This window comes from Plectrocnemia conspersa, unplaced genomic scaffold (genome assembly GCF_051122295.1).
Source record: "Plectrocnemia conspersa isolate PC_06_02 unplaced genomic scaffold, ASM5112229v1 ptg000002l, whole genome shotgun sequence".
NCBI classification, from domain to species: Eukaryota; Metazoa; Arthropoda; class Insecta; order Trichoptera; family Polycentropodidae; genus Plectrocnemia; species Plectrocnemia conspersa.
In genome coordinates, this window is record NW_028277166.1 from 13,005,154 (window position 1) to 13,027,005 (window position 21,852).

The 21,852-nt window shown below is 29.6% G+C and overlaps 1 protein-coding gene and 1 long non-coding RNA gene across 6 annotated transcripts in view; one reads left to right on the plus strand and one right to left on the minus strand.

The window, feature by feature from the left end:
- The window catches only part of phtm (cytochrome P450 enzyme phantom), a 78,764-nt gene extending 59,197 nt beyond the window's left edge, over positions 1 to 19,567 (minus strand). The window contains exons 1-2 of one of the 3 annotated variants that reach the window (XM_088203759.1): positions 19,501 to 19,567; positions 19,271 to 19,395 (exon numbers count right to left, since the gene is read on the minus strand). In XM_088203759.1, the coding sequence (XP_088059885.1) occupies positions 19,271 to 19,285 (15 nt within the window). In that variant the 5' untranslated portion in view covers positions 19,286 to 19,395; positions 19,501 to 19,567. Of the gene's footprint in view, positions 1 to 15,639; positions 15,715 to 19,270; positions 19,396 to 19,488 lie in introns of those variants that run through there. The other 2 variants (XM_088203768.1, XM_088203777.1) reach the window with 2 other exon arrangements.
- On the plus strand, positions 12,454 to 13,945 carry LOC148237713 (uncharacterized). Of its 3 annotated transcripts, none has more exons than XR_015812704.1 (3): positions 12,454 to 12,584; positions 12,653 to 12,696; positions 12,778 to 13,945. It is a non-coding gene; the product is annotated as an uncharacterized LOC148237713 (long non-coding RNA). The 3 variants fall into 3 exon arrangements; XR_015812706.1 differs by having other exon boundaries at positions 12,942 to 13,945; XR_015812705.1 differs by having other exon boundaries at positions 12,458 to 12,572.
- Positions 19,568 to 21,852: the final 2,285 nt, after the last annotated feature.

A 21,852-nucleotide genomic window follows, 5' to 3' on the forward strand; every position in this document is an offset into this window, starting at 1 on the left:
ATGAATTTAATAATAAGCCAGATGAAGCGTGCGTGTCGATTATGTAAAGTGTATGTGTGTGTAATTGATTCATTGAAAGAGACCGGTCCGTTTGGCGGCGGCTCGTTTGACCGTGAGCAGAGTGCGGGCCTGTTCGACGCAGGGCCGCTTCCCGTTACGCGGGCCCGCGGGTCAACCACCGTAGATAGTGAAAGTGCCCCACTGCCTCGAAATTCATACAAAGACACACCTCTAACGCACACAGACGTGCGGTTCCGAGCCGGCCGGCTTCACACACTTACGTCATCGCACATGAGTTTTATCATATTTTTATAAATCATTTCTTTCAAAGCTCTTTACCTGTAACAGGTGATTGGAGACATGGACTGTATATACAATAGTATGTATTGAAACATCCATTATGAATAGTGTTATATACACATACTAAGGGCGAACTCAACAAATAAACGTTTTGAGATAATCAACTACAAAATTTTAAGGGCCAACTAAATTTGTGGATATATTCTGCAGTCTACATACAGTTGGTAATTTTTCAGGGCTACAAACATAGTAGAACTTAAGTTAAAGTTCAACTAAATTTAATTTTAACGCAACGTGAAAATTTTAATATGAATTGTCAGTAACCTGCGATTCTCTATAAAAGAAAACGCAAAGGTTAATTGCTAAAAACTTGTTAAAATAATTTTAAATAAATGACAAATTGCTCATTTCTAAACGGTATGCAGAGGGGCATTTAGCTGCGTAGCACAATGATTTATGAATATATGCTTCATAAATTGTCATTTTATTTATTGAGAATTTGAACTTAAAAATATTATCAACAGCTTTAACATTTTTTAAAACATAATACACAATTATTTTCATTTTCTTTAGCATTTCTGAAGCAATAAGATATGTGCGAAAATTTCCATACGGGCCTTTTTCAATTTTTCAATTTGAATACATATGATACAAAGTTTTTATATTATGTTTTTATAGTTATATTAAGAATAATATAATAAAATATAATATGATACAACTTGGATCCATTGCTGTTTTTATTGTTCATTAAAGTCATAGAGACGGTAATGAATCACTCGTTTTTTTATTACATGTGGATGACTTGAAAATTTTCAAGAGAATGTAATCGTTTTCGGATTCCCTTGACTTGCAGGAGAATCTCAATTGTTTATGGAAATGGGCTTTCGATAACCGATTGTCTTTCAGTATCATGAAATGTCACATAATTTTATTTTTATAGTCTGATGCCGACGAAGTACTTCTACCATATTGATAGATATACATATTCCAGACAGACCTTGCTTTATTAAGGTTTGACGTTTAAGAAGCACTAAAAATCACAGTAGATGGATAAATAAAAAAAACGGGTTTATCTTGAGAAATGCGCGCTACTTTAAGAATACTTTAATATTGCGCACTCTTTATGATTCCCTAGTCTGCAGCATACTAGAAGCAGGCCTGCTGAGAATGAGCGGTAGAGGGGACAAATTTCCCATCTTGAGGGTCCAATCCAAAAGCAAAAAACAAGACCTCAAATAAGGAATCTGAACATCTACAGTTGTTTGAGATGTACCTTAATACTGACGTATTTCAAGTATATGTTTCTTTAGCCCTTTTTTATACATATACAAGAAATAAAGAGAGCAGAACATTGCCTTCAAAAGCTACACAATGTGTTTCTTATATTAGTAATTAGTCTTTATTGACAGCACTTATGCGCTGTCATTGTGACAGTGCGAATAGTACTTTTGAGACTTTGTACCTTTTTGTTAAAAATGTTTTTTTAAGCGAAATTTCCAAAACTCTCTAAAATATATAACTTTAAATTGGCAACGTTTGCCAAAATTTAATTACACTTTATCTGTATAGAGAAGCTAATACAAATTCACATTATTTATATAATATTTAAAATCCCTTATAAATTAAACATATTTTTTTTAATTTATAAAAAAATGTAAGTGTGATTTTGATATGGGTTTTTTTCAATTTAAAACGATAAAATCAATTACAAAGTTCATTCTTAAACGCGCCAAAATCTGTCAAATTTGCTTACATAAAACAACTCTTTTATCATCTGTCAAGCGTGCGCCGGTAAACAGTTTAGTGCAATTAAATAATCACAGCATTTTTCTTACAAAGTGCTAATTGAATATGTTTTAAAATGATGTAGCATTGGAATTATAGACAATATAATCAAAACTTTAAATTATGGGTGTGCTAGTATACGTTTGGTTGTATAAATAATATATCATGGTTATTCTAACAGAATTAATATTGACTTTCTAGGATAAAATATTAAAAGACAAACAGCAGTGATTTGGCAATTAAAGATATACATACCAAAGTAAATTAAACATATTACAATGGTAGTAATAATGAAAAATCTCATATTAGTGTCAACAAAGAGTAACATTTTACCCACTATATAGTATCGTTTACAGCTAATTATCAGAAACAAGTCAAGAGCTAATAACATTTACGTATGGCAAACAGTTAAAGTATAACGTATTGCGACAACTTTGAATAAGATGAAGTCATACCATTCTACGTGTTAAACCCTCTACAGTAACTTTCATTAATTTTGTTCTTCGGTTGTCGTTTAAATTTTATTTATGGATTATATTAGTAGTAATAATGTGTTCAAGGTCTTATTGTTTTTAATTATTTTTCAGAAGCAATGATTTTATGACCTATATGACGACAACGTAAAATCGGTATATATAAACAAAAAGTGAATCATCTCAACTTGAAGTCACTGTCAGCAGAAGAACATACTACATAAGTTGAATGTAACTGAATATCCTGAATTTGTCTGTTTCGAAAGAGAAATGATTGCACAGAACAAAAATTGATAAATAAAAACATTACGTAGATACATATTTTGCCACATCAGAATTAAAAAGAAACCACTGTTAGATATTTTGCTTATCGATTATTCCAGGTATGTAATCACATATTTAAAAGCATTGTAAATTGTCGTATATTAGATAACATTCAAGAAACTACAGATTTGTAAGCTGTCAGTTGGCTGATATATTGCGAGTCGTCGCTCGGATCGGAACGATCTAGGTGATTTTTTTTTGCTGCAATAATAGTTTTAATTTATTTTGCCTATATACCTTAGTGTATATAACAACTCACTCACTACCCTAAATATTATCACTATATGACATATTATACGTAAAAATAAAAAAAATAAGAGCCAATAACTGACGTTTTAGGACAAAAACAAAAAAATTTAAACGTTCAACTATTTGCATCCTCGCCAAATTATTATGTCATATCATTGTCAGTTCTCTATGTGAGTATTGTGTATATATTTTAATTATTATACATACTTTTAATCGTTTAAAATGTTTTTTAGAAGCTATAAGCGAAAAATAAGCTGACTATACAAAAATAGAACCAAACTTCTCCAGCTAAATAATCGACTATTCCCAAATATCAATAGATAAAAAAATATATTTTATTAGAATTTATACGGTTTGACCGACATTAACCTAAATCTTCATACGTACTAAGTATATATTACACGTTGACGTTTAAACCGTAACGAATATGCGCATTAAATCGGAAGCAATGATAATGTTTATGTATTGTAAAGGAAAAACTCACTTTTCGGCCTCGGAACTCAAAATGTGAAGATTTCAACACGAAGATTCTTGTATGATTGTTTCTATAGTTTAATCAATGTATTCTTCTAATCCTCACACACACACTATATATATATTTAATTTTCATAGTTATAACACACTTAGTTAATTTGCAACCCGAATATTTATAGTCAATCAAATCGAACAACGCACATAACAAAATAATGAAAATTACTGTCACAGCAAAATTATTTAAAACTGTTGCCACGTTACTGTCGGCCATCTAGTTTTATATTTGAATGCTTACTTTTCATTGGTCGAAACAACAGAATTCATTGCCGGAGGACAATCGAACAAATTAATTTTTATTTTTATTTTTTAAATTAAATATATTTCCTTTGTTTACGTGTATTATTATACACCGTTCATACAAAGCGATACAATTTACACGATAATGTTTAAGGCTTAGAACAAATATATTATATATAAGATTTTGCAATCCATGATATATGAATATTAACAATTACATTTTTTATAAAATTTGGACAGTTAATATATATTTATCTGTACTTTTATTACAAAGAAGTCTGTAATATATAATAGTTACCATATCAAAAATATATCATTCTGGCTCTATGTTAATATTGGTTGTTCCATAAATCTTTGTGTGTTTTATTACATTTGCAAAAATGCATAACTTTTTGTAAATGTACAATAATTTTAGTAATATTTTCAGTGCTTGTTAACAGTATCGTATCAGTGATGCTCTTTAGTCCTTGGATATTTTTTCATCAATAATGGCAATGGAGATAAAATAATCTCAGTTTAGCTATATTATGCTTTATGAATTTTAACTCAGTCATAATGCAACAATAGTAGTAGAGCATACCTGTAAAGCAATGGGCAGGGATGCCATTAAATTTACAAAGTGTCAAATTTTGCCATTGAAGATATACTTAAGGGCGGGTAGTCCTTAGGGGTTGTTAGTGAGGATATTAGGGTTGCCATCGAAATAGATTTGAGAATAATGCTACAAGAGCAAGTACAAAAGCTCAATGTATCGCCTACATCAGTTCAAATGTATTGAAAAAAAAATACGAAAGTTGTCAACTTGCAGAATATGGTACTTCATGAATAGTCTGAGGTAAACCTCGTGCAGCTTGCTTAATCATTAATGATTCTAGAACAGAAAAAAATATTTTTGAGTCGTGTTGTTACTTAAGATGATAAGTGGATCCTTTTTGTTAACACGTGACATAAAAGGTATTGGCTGGACGCAAATCAACTCGCAAAAAGATAATGTTATGCATTTGGTGAGATATGAAAGGTATAATTCATTATGAATTATTAGATTATAAGCAGACAGTTACGACATACGCATAGTTTGCTTAGCTAATTTAATTAAAAGCAGCTTTGATAATAAAAAGACATGCCCTTATAAATCAAAGAAGTGTAATTTTACACCAATTCAGCGCTTGTCCTCATGTGATGAAAAATACGATAGAAAAAATAATCGATTTTCTTTGGAACTTCTTCCTCACCCACCGTATTCTCCAGACATTGCTCCAAACGACTAGCATCTTTTTAGATCCCTGCAACAGTTTTTAGGTGCAAACACGATATTAACGAATTTATTTCTTTAAAAAATGCATTAGCTTTCGGATCAGATAATTTGACTAACATGTGGAGAATGATTTTAAGAAATTTATTATTTATTCAAAGGACTTTGAAAAACGGTAAATTCTTATGGAACAACCCGTATAATTTATATTATATACATGTGTTGCAAACTTGTTTATATATTAAATACTATTATCATAAATATATTGATTATGTTTTGATTATAAACATTATTCTTATAAATAAAATTATATGTAGATACATATATACGTAGATTAAATACAAGCTGACTATTTGTAAAAAAACCTGCATATTAAAATACGTATACGATGTGAGGTCATTTGAAGAAAAAAATGCCTTTCAGATTTTTTAACTAGCAACCAATCAAAATCTGAAAGAAATTCATAAATCGTTTAAACTCGACAGTTCTCACTAAACGCAATAAACCCGCTCAGGGACCTTTCAATCATCTCTTGAAACGGTCCTAATATTTAAATCGCTATCTGAAATAAATACATAAGAAATTCGGCAAACGGGTTTCTGTCAAAAGCTTCGCTCCCTGCCGTCTTTCAGTCAGCCAGCGGCTACGTGAGAACTGGGTTAGAGAGAATAAAGCTCGTAAAAAAATACATATGCGAAAATAAAGACAGACGGGCGGACGCACACATTTGCAGACAAATATTCGAATAGACGTTTCGCATAGGTTCCAATTACGTGGGTCCAAATTTGACGTCCAAAAAAGAGGCAAACTATTAAATTTTGAATGTTGAAATTGCAAGACGTGGGATAGAATTGCGCAGCCGATTTTTTTATGTATCAAGCTACAGTCCTTCTTAAATAATTTTATTTTAAGAACAAACCTACGGATGTTTGAAATTTCGCAATCAATGACCAAACAATATTGTGAAAAAAGTATTTAAAACATATCCATAATGCCATATTTTATATATCACTATGTCAGGTGAGCTTTTGCATCGTAAATATGTTTTATTTATACAAAAAATATATGCATATTAATTTATTTATAAATTTCCAAGGATTAGTAAAAACATACAAAAAAGGAACTGATTCTAAATATTTACATCTCAAACAGTTAATAATGTGAAAAAATATGATTTCAATAACATTTATAGAACAACACAATTTTTTCTGTTAAATTGCCTATCACGTGTGAATAATGTCTTTACAATTAAAATCACACGTCAATTTATTACTCTGCTAATATAATAGATGCTCTATTTACCTGTAGGAAATATGAAAATTACCATTTATTTAATTCGATAATTTTAAATTGATAACTATCTTACTGTTGGCATTAACACGGTGGGTCAAACCTTAGTCAAAGACAAACTAATAACATTTACTTTTAACACACATTCTTCACTATCTTACAAATTGTTTAAATAATTTCAAAAAATAATATAATTATTACTGATTATTTATAAAGCTTCTAACGCGGCCATAAAATCTATATCCTTGGTTTGTAATGATTTTGATATCACGGTATTTTCTAACTAATGTTTTCTGTAATAATGCATGAAAATATATTTAGCATAATATTGTAGTTCACATTGTGTTTAATTACATATATACATATGCACCTTTATATACAATTTTTCAGCTTTTCAGTACGATTTTCCTTAAGGCTTTAACTATTAATATTATGATTAATTCGCCGCTAACCTTGATAGTGTGTATTATGTAATCTTTAATATTTTTTTCTACATATTATAATTTTAGAGATTGTTATCATGAGTTAAAATTAAGGGAGCTTAATATTTTATTTAAAGAATTTAATTATGGTATTAAGACCATCAATAGTACAGTGAATAAATACTATTTTTATTGTACAATAAATACAATAAAATAATAAATAAAAAAAAACTTATTCAGAGGTCGAAGAACTTGGATCAGCTTTTGCTAAAGCTGAGCTTTTGCTTATTTGTTATAATATTTTTCTTGAACATATGCATGTGCTTTATATAATCCAAGAAAATACATATTTGCAATATGGTATGTACTATTATATATGTATATTTATATACAACTGCTCACCTGTCGATCTACTTAGGGCGCAACTACTCCTTTGGTTTATTTTACCTCAGGAATGTTGCACTATTAACTTTTAGCACTCGCGTATGCACGCAAGAAAGTAATTGTAAATAAATTCTTTCTTTGTTCAAACGCATTCATTTTTAAAAATAACTATAGCTCATTTTTATTTATTCATATAAATAAACACGTAATTAATTGCGTGCTTACATTATATAATTATATAATTAATAGTAACACGTAATGATGCTTCGTAGATGTCACACGCGACAATTGATCTTAGGTTTAAATGCGAAAATTATGCAGTCCGATTAACATTCTCATTAAATGCTAAGATATCGATGATGATGATGGTAATAAAAAAAAACTAAAAGCATTAATAATACTGTGACGCAGACCAAGTCACTTATTAACAACTAAAATGTAAAAAAAAATATAATCAGTAAAAAATTACAAAAAAACTTAAAAATTCACATGCAAAATTATGCATAAATTTATCTACGTAAACTATCTGATAAGTGGGAACTAAATTATGAAATTTCATGTGTTGTAGTTTTGGTTTCAGTGATTTTGATATGAATTTTTTATTGCTTGAATTTTTTAATGTGAGATTTATATGGCATATGTATTAGAGAAAAGCGGCATTAAAATATAATTTCACCCAAAAGTAAAGTCAGCCAAATAATACTGAAGGACATTGATATTTTAGTTATAAATTCCGATGGTAATATGATACATAACAGTTTACGAGTGAAATTTTTTTTTAAACAGATGAGGGTCGATAGGGCATATCCAAAATTCTTTTCGGAAATATCAAAAGCAACTCACTAAATATGAAATATCAAATTCGACCCATTAGGCTACAATATTTGATCGCGAGTCTACGAGTATGAAAACGTTAATGCAACGCTTACCGCTCTCTATAGCAAAATCTATAGCTGCATCCCTTGTTATTAAACGTTGCGGACAGAACGTCAGCGCTCAAGAATGCTTTTTTAACTCGAGCCATCCAGCTACTCAACAATCTTTCCAAACAGAATGTTGTATTCGGCGATAGTTATTAGAATCTGGTGCAATTTACGTGAAATCTGCCAATTAATTATTTTTTGCTGAGGGGGGAGTGCAATATTCGTGGTATCCGTAAAATCCATTCACTCACACTTGCAATGATATAATGGTAATACGCCAAACTTACGTCTTTACCACGTCATTTTCCCTCAGATTATGCATCCTCTGCGCATTCTCGGCTCGTTTTTGGGTTAATCTAAGCATAATCAAGCGATTCACATTTATATCATATCGTGTTTAGTTAAAATAAGACATTGCGTAATGCGGCAATCATCGGTGGACAACGACAACATAAAAGGCGAGCCTCGGATGAATATCAAAACGGATGAATATGAAATATTATAATATAACTAAACGCGGCCACGGTTGGTTTGTTTATATCAGAGGTGTGAAAACGTCGGTTTGTGTGCCCGTGTGAATCGATTCGAAGCACGCTTTGAGACCGTATAATTATCGATTGTCTAATCATATATAATAGTAAATCTTAGAGTAACGTGTAATAAAACAGTACGAATTGTTAGTTATTATGTAATATAATAACTGCATTTATTTTAAGCATAGAGAATTTTTTTATTATGCTGACACTAAATAAAAACATATAACATAATATACTTACATTTAACCGATAAATGTGTTTTTAATAATATTTAAGATATACAACTTTTAAGCAATATTACTACAAATTTAACACTGCTTTAAAGAATAGGACAAAACAAGCAAATTTACTTAGTATCAGACAAGAAAATTGCTTTCATTTCCTCCAACACATTTCACATTTTCATCACAAAATTGAATTATATCACATATAAAACCATACGCGAGTATAATATTGTATTTTTCAGGCGAAGTTACGTCACTTTTCCGTTCACAAAGCACCGTTCGATACAAAATTTAAGCTTTTACCTGTCGAGCTTTCTGCGCGCAAGCTCTCGCAAAGTTTTGTTCGCTAGGTCGCATCCGGTTGTATTTCGGCCCTGTGCATCTGTAATTCGGTCAAGCTGTGCCACAATGGCCTGCCTGCCTCCCAAGCCCACAATATCTCGTGGACATTCGGGGTCCAGTTTTGTGAACGAAGGCCATTGACCCTACCGAGGCTCGCTGCACTCGGTTTGTTTTGGTTCGGGCGACATTCGCAGCTTTCACGGTGCATCGGGTCCGCCTCTTACAAATTCTTACCCCAGAATGTGCATCAGGAGTGGCCAAAGCGCGGTACACGTGTCTGGCGTTGAGTTGAAATAAAACTTTTCAAAAAGAATATTGATAAGACTTTTGAGAGAGCTTTTAGTAAAAGATACATAAAAGTCTTTTGAGAGAGCTTTTAGTAAAAGCTCTACTCAGATGCGCCCCGACTCTAGCTTAATAAAAACGCATATGTTGTTAATATTCTAAAATTTACGATACATGGTCTTGTAAACATGGAAGTGATTTTTTTACTTGATTAGCAACATTTCGGTTATGGTCAGAGTACAGAAATTACATTGTTAATCTGTTCCTGTTTAAGTCAATACAGGTAAATGTAACAAGAACCAAAAAGTGAGTGAAAGTTCATCAGCAATGAATGATTTCATTTGACGTTTAACGATCGATGAGAATATTCACACGCTTTATATTCGGACGGATATCGAAAGATTAGGTTATAAGTAACTGTGCGCGCGTTGGGTGCCAAAAAATACTTCTATGAAATTAAAAGCTCGCTCAAGAAACTTGTTCCCCTAATTCATTAAGACCTAGATTCAATAGAAAAATATCGTTTAAAATGCAAGTTAATGACAAAATAAAATGATTTAAAAATATTGCATCTAATTTTTCCGGACATGATTTTTGCGGACACAGATTATTTTAGAAATAAATTATTCCGAAACACTTTTTTAATATTAAATAAAAACAAACTTTTTTTTGAGTTTGTACTCCCAAATTAAATGTAGCAATCTAATTGAACTAGCTGTCGGTACCTCACTATCGTGAGGTACCGATAGCTAGCGAGTGTGCGAATACCGGACCCTCAACTTTTTGGGTTTTAAATATAATTTTTGCTTCGTTCTGATTTTTTAAAATATTTTTTAAAATTTAATGGTTCAAATTGGACATTACTATTTAGAATTTTCAATGATAGACAAAATAGTTCAATCTATAAAAAACTACTTGAAATTTTCAATTCATTTGAAAATAGGTTTACAACTTGACTAAATATTTCTAGAAGAAAACATTTTATATTATTTATTAGATTTACAACGTTAGATTTTATCATTATATTGAAACTTAGATATTTAATGATAAATCTAAATATTGTATATCATTTATGAATAGGTTTAAAACTTTTATTATATAAAAATAAATTTTAAATTGTACTATGAAATTTCAATACAGCGAAACTCACGGAACCAATGAATAAATTTTGGTGTACTGAAAATTCGTTATATTGAATGTAAGGAAGATGATATATTTTTATTTTATTTTTAATTACTATATTACTACAGCATCAAAATAACCTCTTATAAGGTTGACAGATCGTTTTTTTCCTTGTTTAAGGAAAATGTATGAAACACAATAAAATTTGTGAAAAAAATGTTTTATAAAAAAGTTTGAGGGTCAACGAAACACCTGTAATGTCGCTTTTGAACACATCTGGCACACCCCAAGTCAATGATGAACTGAATTCTTAGAAATATTTTGTCAAGTTATAACGTCATTCTTAAATTCGGAGCAAAATATTTTGTTATACTGAGATTAGTCTTCATTACAATGAAAACATTTTGTATGAAAGTTTTTCGGGGACAAATTAAAGATTCGTTTAACTGGGAATTTCGTTATTTCGGTATTCGGTACAAAAAAATATCATTGTATTATTTTTTAAAATAGGTTTGTAACTTTACTAAATATTAATAAAACAAAAAATATCAAAATGTTTTCAACATAAAAAATAATATTAAAACGTAACATTTTGTATCATTTAAAAGTAGGTTTACAGTTTAATAAATAATAATAATAAATAGCATCGGTAACACATCCGCTCAAAAATATTACTGATATGAAAAAATATTTTGTTACACGTTACTAACGCAACAACACAATCGATCATATATAGTTAGTGCAATGTGAGTGATTATAAGTCATTGATTGTGTTTTAGCGTATTTTAGGTGTTTGAGTGTCAGTTTTAACGCTGCATAACACAATTTTATCATAAATTTAAATTTTCGTAACAAAAAAGTTTTTTGGTGACACCATAAGTTACTTTATAATAAAAAAAATATTTCTATGTTTTATGTGTAAATATAAAAGTCAGTTTTTAATTACATTTACTAATTAGAAAGAAACAATAAACTAAAAATATCAAGCATCTAATCTGTTACTTTAGACCAAAAGTGCGCTTTAAAAATATTAATAATTTTGAAACCTTTGTCTTTTTTGATCAAAAAATATTTTGATTTACATCTTTTTTAAAGTAAATGTTTTTCTGCGCAGCATTATATATTTTAATAATTAATGAGTGTAAAAAGGTTTCACTATATTTAAAATTAATAATAAACTAAAGATATTTAAAATCTATAATAAATTATTATTATTTAAAATCCATAATAAAATAAAAAAGATTTTTAATGTTTAAAAAAATATTTTGAATAAATCTTGAAATTTTATTCTGAAACTTTTAATTTAAAAAATATTTAAATTAGTGTTATACATTTTTGTGTAGTTTACTTTTAAAGGCGTCAGTAAGAGGGATTTTCGCAATACTGTGCGCTTAGTAGTTGGTTGGTAATGAATAGTACTTATTTTTAAACTTTGCCCCTTTTTGTTGAAAATATTTTTTAAAGCAAAGTCTTAAAAATTCTCTAAAAACTAAAACTTTAAATTGCCAACGTTCGCCAAAATTTTGGAACATATTTTTTCTGTATAGAGAAGCTAATACATATCCACATTATTTTTATTATATTTTAAATCTATAAACTAAAAAAATATTTTAAAAAACATTTGTTTTAGTATTTGATGATTTTTATACATATTTTAATAAATGTTTTACAATTTAAATCGTTAAAATCAATTTCGCTCGTTAAAATCAATTTAGTTCGTTCTCAAGCGCGGGACTTCCCAAATTTGCTTTGACAGTTCTGTCACATCTGGCAAACGCTCGCTGTGCCGGCTGCGTAATATGTTATAATCGCGGCACTTTTGTTAAAAAGTGACAATTGAAGATGATTCAAGTGATGGAGCATTTGAAATTATAGACAAAACTATAAATTGTGGGTGTGCCAGTAAGTGTTTAGTTATAAATGAATAATATAACACGGTTATTCTAACAAAATTACTATTGACTTTCCAGGATCTAATATTAAAAGACAAACAGCGGTGATTTGGCAATTAAAGGTATACATACCGAAGTTAATTAAACATATTACAATGCTAGTAATAATAAAAAATATATGACATATTGTGACAATTTTGTAGAAGATGAAAAGATGCCAATCTACATGTTTAATCCTCTACAGTACATCCATCAATTGTGTTCTTTGGTTGTCGTTTAAATTTAATTTATGGATTATATTAGTAGTAATAATGTGTTCAATGTTTACTCTTGATAGGAGTCTTATTGTTTTTTAATTATTTTTCAGAAGCAATGATGGAACAATTTGATGACCTATATGGCTACAACGTAGAATTGGTATATATAAACAAAGAGTTAATCTTCTAATGTTGAAGTCACTGTCAGCAAGTATTATCTTTTTATAAAGAACATACTACATAAGTTTGATGTAACTGAATATCTTAAATTTGGCTATTCAGAAAGAGGAATGATGGCACAGAACAAAAATTGTACATATTTTGCCACATCGGAATTAAAAATAACCCACTCTTAGATATTTTGGCTATCGATTATTCCAGGTATGCAATCACATATTTATAATCATTGTAAAATGTCGTTTATTAGATAACATCCAAGAAACTACACATTTATAAGCTGTCCGACAGCGCCGATTTGATCGACATTAACTTTCAATCCTCACATATTAAGGATATATTACACATTCATGTTTAAAACATAACTGGTTAATTTAAAATTCTTAAAATCTAACGTATATGTGTATTAAATCGGAAAGCAATGATAATGTTTATGTAATATAAAAGAAAAACTCACTTTCCGGCCTCGGAGCCCGGCGACGGGATTTCAAAATTTGAAGATTTCATTACAAAGATTGTTTTATGATTGTTTATCTAATTTAATCAATGTATTCTTCTTATCCTAAACACATTATGTATATATTTAATTTTCATAGTTATATAACACACCTAGTTAATTTGCAATCCGATTATTTATAAAAGCAAAAACTCACTTTTAGGCCTCGGAGCCCGTCGCCGGGAATTCAAAATTTGAAAATTTCATTACGAAGATTATTTTATGATTGTTTATCTAGTTTAATCAATGTATTCTTCTAATCCTCAACACATTATGTATATATTTCATTTTTATTCAGTCAAATGACTAATTATTGAAAATTATTGTCGCGTAGCAAAATTTTATTATTAAATAATAATTATATAAAAGTGTTGTCACGGTACTATCTATTTGAATTTGAATGCTTATTTTTCATTGGTCGACGCTATTTGAATATTTGAATGCTTATTTTTGATTGGTCGAAACAACAGAACGCATTGCTGGCGGCTCGAAAATCAATCGGAACAAATTCAATTTTAATTTTTATTATTATTTATTATTATAATTCCTTTGTTTACGTGTATTGTTACACACCGTTCATACAAAGCGATACGATTTATAGAGTAGATAATTGAACGGAGAATGTTTCGTTTAAAGTTATGCGCGTCCGGAAGCGACGACGGCTTAGAACAATTATATATAAGATTGAATCCAATGAACCATTTTTTTTCATTAGTTTTTCAAAACAATCATTGTTGATATTTTGAGTATTTTTATAACATTTTTGATTGGTTGATGTCTATAAAAACGGACAAATAGATGTTAAATAAAAATTGATTTGGAATTCTTTGATCCGTAAAAATTTGTCTGCCAAATTCGTGTCTGGAAACATTCTGTCCAGAAAAATCACCAAACACTATCGTTCATATACGATCTCTTGAAATATAACTCGATAGCTGACCTAACCGAAAATTCACCACTTGATACAAACTATGATATAATTATTAATATAATGTCAACTATATCAGTAATACATAATATAATACAAGAGTCGATGCGAGCGACAGCAAGCAGCTTTTTAGCAAATTGCGCTAATAAATTGGCGCTTTGCGCTCATAATTTTGCGAAACATTTTTTGGTAGTTTTGTTACTCACAGCTCATTTTTAACCAAATTATTTTTATTTATTGCTAACTGATTAGTGAACTTTAGATTTTAATGCATTAGTTTCGAGATACTTAAAATTACATTTTTTACATATAAAAATGCGAGCTCGATAGACTGGCAATAGACGTCAAGTCCCATAACTATAAGGTATATTTTGCTTACTAAATTAATTACAAACTATAATTTAAAGGTACACACAATATATATTTCACAGTGTGCTGTACTTTTGCCACTTTACAAGGGGGTGTGTTTTGAACGATATCAAACTGTGAAAAATCATAGATTACCAATATATTTAAGTAAAAATAGAGATAAATTTAAAACTTTTTTTAATAAAAATGTGACATGTAATAACTAAATGTGTTTAATTTGGTTTTTTCTTAAAAATATCTGTCGACTGTGTTGAACTTGTAAAGTAGATTCCCGTTTTAAATAGTAAATATTGCACGTGAGCGTAGATGAACGAAATACCAACATCGTAGTACAAAAAAAGTTTAGTACCCTTCTCCCGCTTCTAACATATAAACGAATAATCTTGTCTCCGGCATATTTAGTACAAAAAATATATCCTATTTATAATATTAGTAATTTATAAAAGGTTCAACAATACTTTAATATTGTTTTGCGAATTAGTTTTATTCTAAAATTGAATATGTAAAACATATGGTTAACAAATAAATATTTATACTTGTATTTTTACAATCAAGACACTAGCAATAAAAAAGTTTAAAAGTTATAAAATATAACGTATTAATTGAACATGTAAAATACTAAATTAACAGTAGAATGGACATAGTATTATTATTTAAAAAAATGTTATTTCATTATAGTATTATTTCATTTTAGTGTTATTTGCATCACTTTTGACCTGTATTTAATCTACCTGTTTCGTTATCTTAATTTTAAAATAATATTATACATGTCAAACAGAGGTTAAAGCGTATATACTAAATGTATATGTAAAAAAAACGTAAATTTATTTATACTTACCATTGAATAAATTTGCAATTATTTTAAAACGTATACAACCACACATTATCACTACACCGAATATAGTTGCCGAATAAATAATATTTATTATATTTTTTTCAATGCCATTTGCGATAAGATAAATAATTATTAATCTATAATTGTTTTATATTGCATAAGCATTAAACATACAAATCTTATAGATTATAATATTTTATAAATGTTTTTACACAACAAATTACGATAGTATTTTTATGATAAAATAATAATATATAATTGATTGAATTAATGCGTATAACATAACATAATATATAAAATCAAATAAATAATATTAATAATAAAATGAGGTAAATAAATATAAATTTTACTGGAAGTTAACACAACTAATATATTTGAAGCATAAAACAGTCACCTGTTTTATCGGCTTCGGTTTTTAATATTTTGTTGAAAAGTTTCTTAATAAAACCGTAAGATGGCGTTGTTCTAGTAATATTAAATTTTATCATATGTACTTTTATATGATTCCGTATAGCACATAAAACTAGCTGAAAAAGCATATTCGGCACATAAAAGGTCAGAGTTTAATTCGGATAATGTGGGAAAACAAAAATACGCAGGTTCAGCAGAAAATTCACTGCTTGCGAACAACACGATAACCAAAATATATTGATCTATAATATTTGATCAGCTTAGTGAAATTAAGCTTAGGAAAATTAGAAAATTTGTTACACACATAAATTACTAATTAATTATAAATCTAATTAAAACAAACATTGGTTACAGTATAATGCAATAGATAGCACTAGTATCAATGATTAGAACAAAACAAACCTATTCATTATCAATATTGCCATACGTAAAATTTGATTTTAAAATATATGTACTTTTATTTTCTGTAAATCGTGTTCTTTTGTCACTTGTATAAAAAATATTTGTTTTGCCGGTTGTTACCATAGCAGATAAAAAATAATTGTTTTAATATGTTCAAGGCCATTTCGATAGTCTTACTTTTTTATTTGCCATGTAAACAATATTACACTGTTAATTTGGTATGCCTTATTCTGTTTTACTAAGTATCTATTTAAAATGTTTTTGTTGAAATATAAAAAAATAACGTTAATGAAAATAACGCCAAGAATATTTTATGCTATATTAGCGGAAGTTGACAGGAAGCTTAAACAAATCTATTATGTACATGACAAATTTATTGGCTATTCAATTTGCTTCCGTAAGTAGTCATATCATTCGAAATAGTATATATATATTTAAATGCTTATTATGTTAACAATTATATTTAGTTATCATGCTAGCTTGACACACGCATTTATTTTTGAGTACAAATTACAAATGACTCTTGGCGATTCAATGTTGCTGCTTGGCTGAACTAGGTTTGACGAACAAAGTGGAAGCGGTTGCCTTTCACTTCAAATGTGTAAAGGCCTTTCACTTCGCGTTCGGGGTTGAACTTCCGTGAATTTTAAGCTAATAGCGTAGAAAGTGATGTTAAGAAAATCAAAGTGAACATAATTAGCGTTACTGCTTATAAATGATAATCGAATTAGGAGAAAATCAACAATCCTCTTCTCTACAACTCCTAGACCAATCTTGGGTGACGTAAGGTGAAACTATGATCTTTGTTTTTTATCTAATAATATCTGATTAAATAGCTATTTGCCAGATGTACTCTGATTTATTTTAGATATTCCCAGAAAAAATTCTGTTGCTTCAACTAACCATCGGAATAAACTTAAACATATTTTAAAGTATGCCTACAAATTCAATAATTGTTTCGTTGGTTCTTCAAACTCGATAAGGCAGCCTTCGCACAAGGGATAAAAGTCGTACACACTTATAAGAACATTCTTTAATCCTCCTCGAAGAGAAAAGTTGACCAAAATGCTTTCAATCTAAGTCACATAACAATGAAAGTTGTAAATATCTTCTGCTCAGAGTGCTGACCGTCTTTAATTATTTATATATTTGTGTCATTCACAATAGATCCCGTTTTAGCATTAATTGCTTCAGAAAGAAGATGCATCGCTGGCACATTGTCCTATTGGTTCCTTTTGAACAGCGGCTAAAACGTCGTTTTAGCAACACGTGCATGTGACAAAAAACGTTCACTTTTAAGACTTTTTATTAATGAATCTTGTTCAAGTTAACTTCGACATGACGATTATGGCTTTTATGACAAATGGAGCCGCACCAAAAAACTACAATCTTTGAATAATAATGTTTATTGTGCAAGTACTACCTAGAAAGTGGGTACTTTTGAAGGCAATGTTCCACTCCTTTTATTTCTTGTATGTATAAAAAGGATTGAAGGAACTTCTACCTGAAATACATCAATACATACATATCAAACAACTGTAGTTAAGTTCAGATTCATTACTTGAGGTCGATTTTTATTAATTTATTCTTGTTATGATTTTTTCCAGAGTCGGGCCCCTCAAGGATAACGGGCTCCAGGAATTTGTCATCTCTCAGCAGGGTTACCTACAGTCGAAGATAACACTTTTCATTTTTTTTATAATATTTTATATATAGAATAAACCTATGCAGAGCAATTGCTATACGAACTCAAATTAAAATCTTCAGTAAAATTTCGTATTGTATGAGTTGTATCATAAGACGGATGTCGTCAAGTATGTTAAAATATGAGGTATCAGGTGGGCTGCACATCTGTTCTGCATAGACGACACAAAAAATGTGAAGCGATTAACATCTTATAAGCCTGAGGATAAGATGAGCACAAGTAAACCGCGACTACGTTGGTTGGACAGTGTACAAAAATCAGCGACTGGCACAGCATGATCCAAGATAGAGCGAGGTGGGCTAGAATTTATAGCGCTATGGAAATCTTATAGCCTTTGGTGATTGATATTTTCTTGACATTTCTTTGTTAGATTGCCCTTAAAAATGATTTATTTTTGGCCTTTTTATAAAAAAACTATATGTGGCGTATAATATTTAAAGTTTCACCAACCAACGCTGCATTAATAGTTAGGACTATACCACCTAATGCCGCATAAAATTAAAAAAATAAAACTAAAAATACAGTGTTTAGTTTGTGTATTGGTTCATCAAACCGCATAGACCAGTGTTCGGCGAGAACACACTCCGTTCCAGCCCTCGGACAGATGGCGTCGCGTATTTAAAATTTAATTAAATTAACAAGCTTATATCTTCAAACGATTATTACCTATTTTGGATATACCAGAAAAGCTGTGTCATGCATAAAATAATTATACATTTACATACACATTACGTTGTTCGTAAGCGTTCGCTGCGGAAACGAAGTTTAGGCTTGATTGCTTTATTTCGTTTATCGCTGAAAATTGTTTTTGGCAGCACTGCCAAAAAGAGATTCAGCACTGCTAAATTAGATCGAATCACGCACGCATTTGAAATTGGTTAAAAAAGAAACTTTAAACGCGATACTCACCGATAAGACTTTTCGGGTAAAAAATCTTGTTTGCAAACTTTCGGCGGTTGAATCTTAATTTATTATATAAGCGAAATAAATTTCGTCACAGTTTAGCAGCGAACAACTTTTTAACAACCGGTTTTAAGATAAAATGCCGGTGAAGTGTTCGGAATTAATTTCGATTAAAAATATGTTTTATATAAAAATAATAGTTCAGTTACATACCCCAAGTTCTGGCATCTTTAATATTATGTATTATTATCACACGGCATCGATAAATCAGGTAAATGTGCGATTATAACGTCGAAACTATATTGACGTTTACTACGATATCCAAATGTCAAGATGACCTTAAAAAGCAACGTAAATGTCACACGGCAATATCAATGAATATTGTATAACTAAATATTATATAACTATTCACGAAACAAGTCGCTTTTTACCACATCTATTACATTAATTATTTCAATGCCGAATAGGATTTTTTCACAACGTGTACACTACGACGATACAATTGCTACTGATGATGACATAGCGCGTGCTTCAATGTCCATGTTCATTTTTGTAATCTGATCTAAGTGTTGTCAGTTTTTTTTCTAATGTTTAATATATATTTATATTTTTGGAACATTGAAAAAACGCACGATGAAAATACAAGCACTTCCTGTTATAACTTTTATACGTGCTAAGCATGTTTATTGTTAAACAAACAATCAGTTTAAAATATACAACAAAATTACAATAGCTTCTATTAATGAAGTAGAATCATCACTTGGTAAGATTAGATTATGAATTTCAGTATAAAAATAAAACGTTATGCTCCAAAATCCCATACGTTTTCCATGAAAATCAATTTGATCTATTTGCTGTTTAAATATTGATTGACTTGATTAATGAAATTTTTTGTAGTATTTTGTCGAACAATGCGACGTCACAATTCTGTGAATCCTGTGGAAATACGCGTACTAGATCATCTGTTAGTCAACAAATACAGTCTTATAATAAATTATATTTCTACTAGTGAAAATATAACTTCACTTCAACATATACGCTACATTATATTTATACATTTAGCAAATATTTGTATGTGATTTTATGGGCAATATAAATGTATAGCCTGTTTTTTTTATGTAGTCATAAAAATAATCCAGAACTGTAATTATCATGATTTTTTTAGCTTGATACAATTATATCTATATGAGGCATTAAGAACTCAAATTACATCATATGCCGCATTAGCTATTTTGTATCGACTGTTTGCTTAAAAAATAATGTAATGCTAACTATTATTTTTATATATGAAGAAAATATACTTCTTTAGGCATACGCACAGCATATCTTTATTTCTCTCAAGGGCCGCATGCATACTAAATGAACACGCCCTCAACTTCTATCGTAACTCGCAAAAAAATCTTTTTGCGGATCACATGAATATAAAAAACATATTTATAAATATTTTATTATTGGTTTTAAAGTTAGACAAGTATTTCGCATATTTATAGATGTCTACATCGTAGATATATGTAAATAATATATTAATTTGGTTGTATATTTAAAGTAGAACTCATGCATGTTGCTATTATATTTAATAGAATACAATTATACAATAGCAGTTTATAAATATTTAGCATTAGATTAATCATTTATAAATATAAACATGTAATAATAATAAGTTATATTTTTCATGGATCATAGAAAGCTGAAAGTAAACAATATACAGGCCTATTTAAATATTCATTATGGACAAAACTAGGCGGTACTCTGGCAACACTGACGTGACGGTGGCGTATAGCAGCACATTATTTGGCGGAGCGCGACGGGAAGACGACAACCGGCAGTGCCTCGCCCGTCGATTACTCACATCATTTTAATACGTAACTAAACCTCTTAATTGATTTCGGCAAAGATACATAACTGGTGTTATATTACCATACACATTCCTTTTCACCAGGTCGCTAAAACGTCTTTTGTTGACAAAAATCTAATATTTAACTCTTTTAAAGAATATTGTGAATGGGCTATATAATGTTATTGAAAAAACAATATTTTTCTTCAAATTTAAACATTGTCAAAACCTATTTTACGCAGTCAAAGATGGTCCTGCAGCTATCTGACTTGTAAATAAATATAAAAAATAACATACTCGAAAATGAGTCAAACGAAAACATAAAAAGTGCGACAAAAACATTACTTTTAATTCAAGGACTCGACAACCTCGATTCATTGGGAATCCGAGTTCGACACTGCCGCCCGATACTGGCACCTGATTTACGTCTCTATACTGAAATACAATACTTAAATCATATTTTGGGCAATAAAATATATACAGTCAAGTCTCACTGGCTAATTAAATCAGAACACCCGGATTCACAATTCGAAATATACATGTAATATCATTGATTATATTATGATTACGGTAAAGAAAGTAAAGTTTGCCGTGGAATATTTTTAATCAGATTTCGCTCACACTGTATATGCAATTTTCCATTAAAGCCGAATTTTCTTTTTCGTCTTATGCTTGGCACGTTTTCAACGAACCCGACCATATTTCTTTCATTTTGAAAGTCTTTTCGAATGGTATAATATTTACCATAATTTTCACATTTTCCATTCTGACGCGATTCGCGATTTATACGTAATCATAATGGCCGATTTTTCATTCCCGCTGACACATATTGCATTATCTTTAAATATAAAATATTATAAATATATGCACATAATGTAATATTAGGAGCATCTCTCGTTTCCCAAAAAATAATCAAAACTCACTCTGAAAGTTACATATTCATCAATTGTTGCGTGCATAT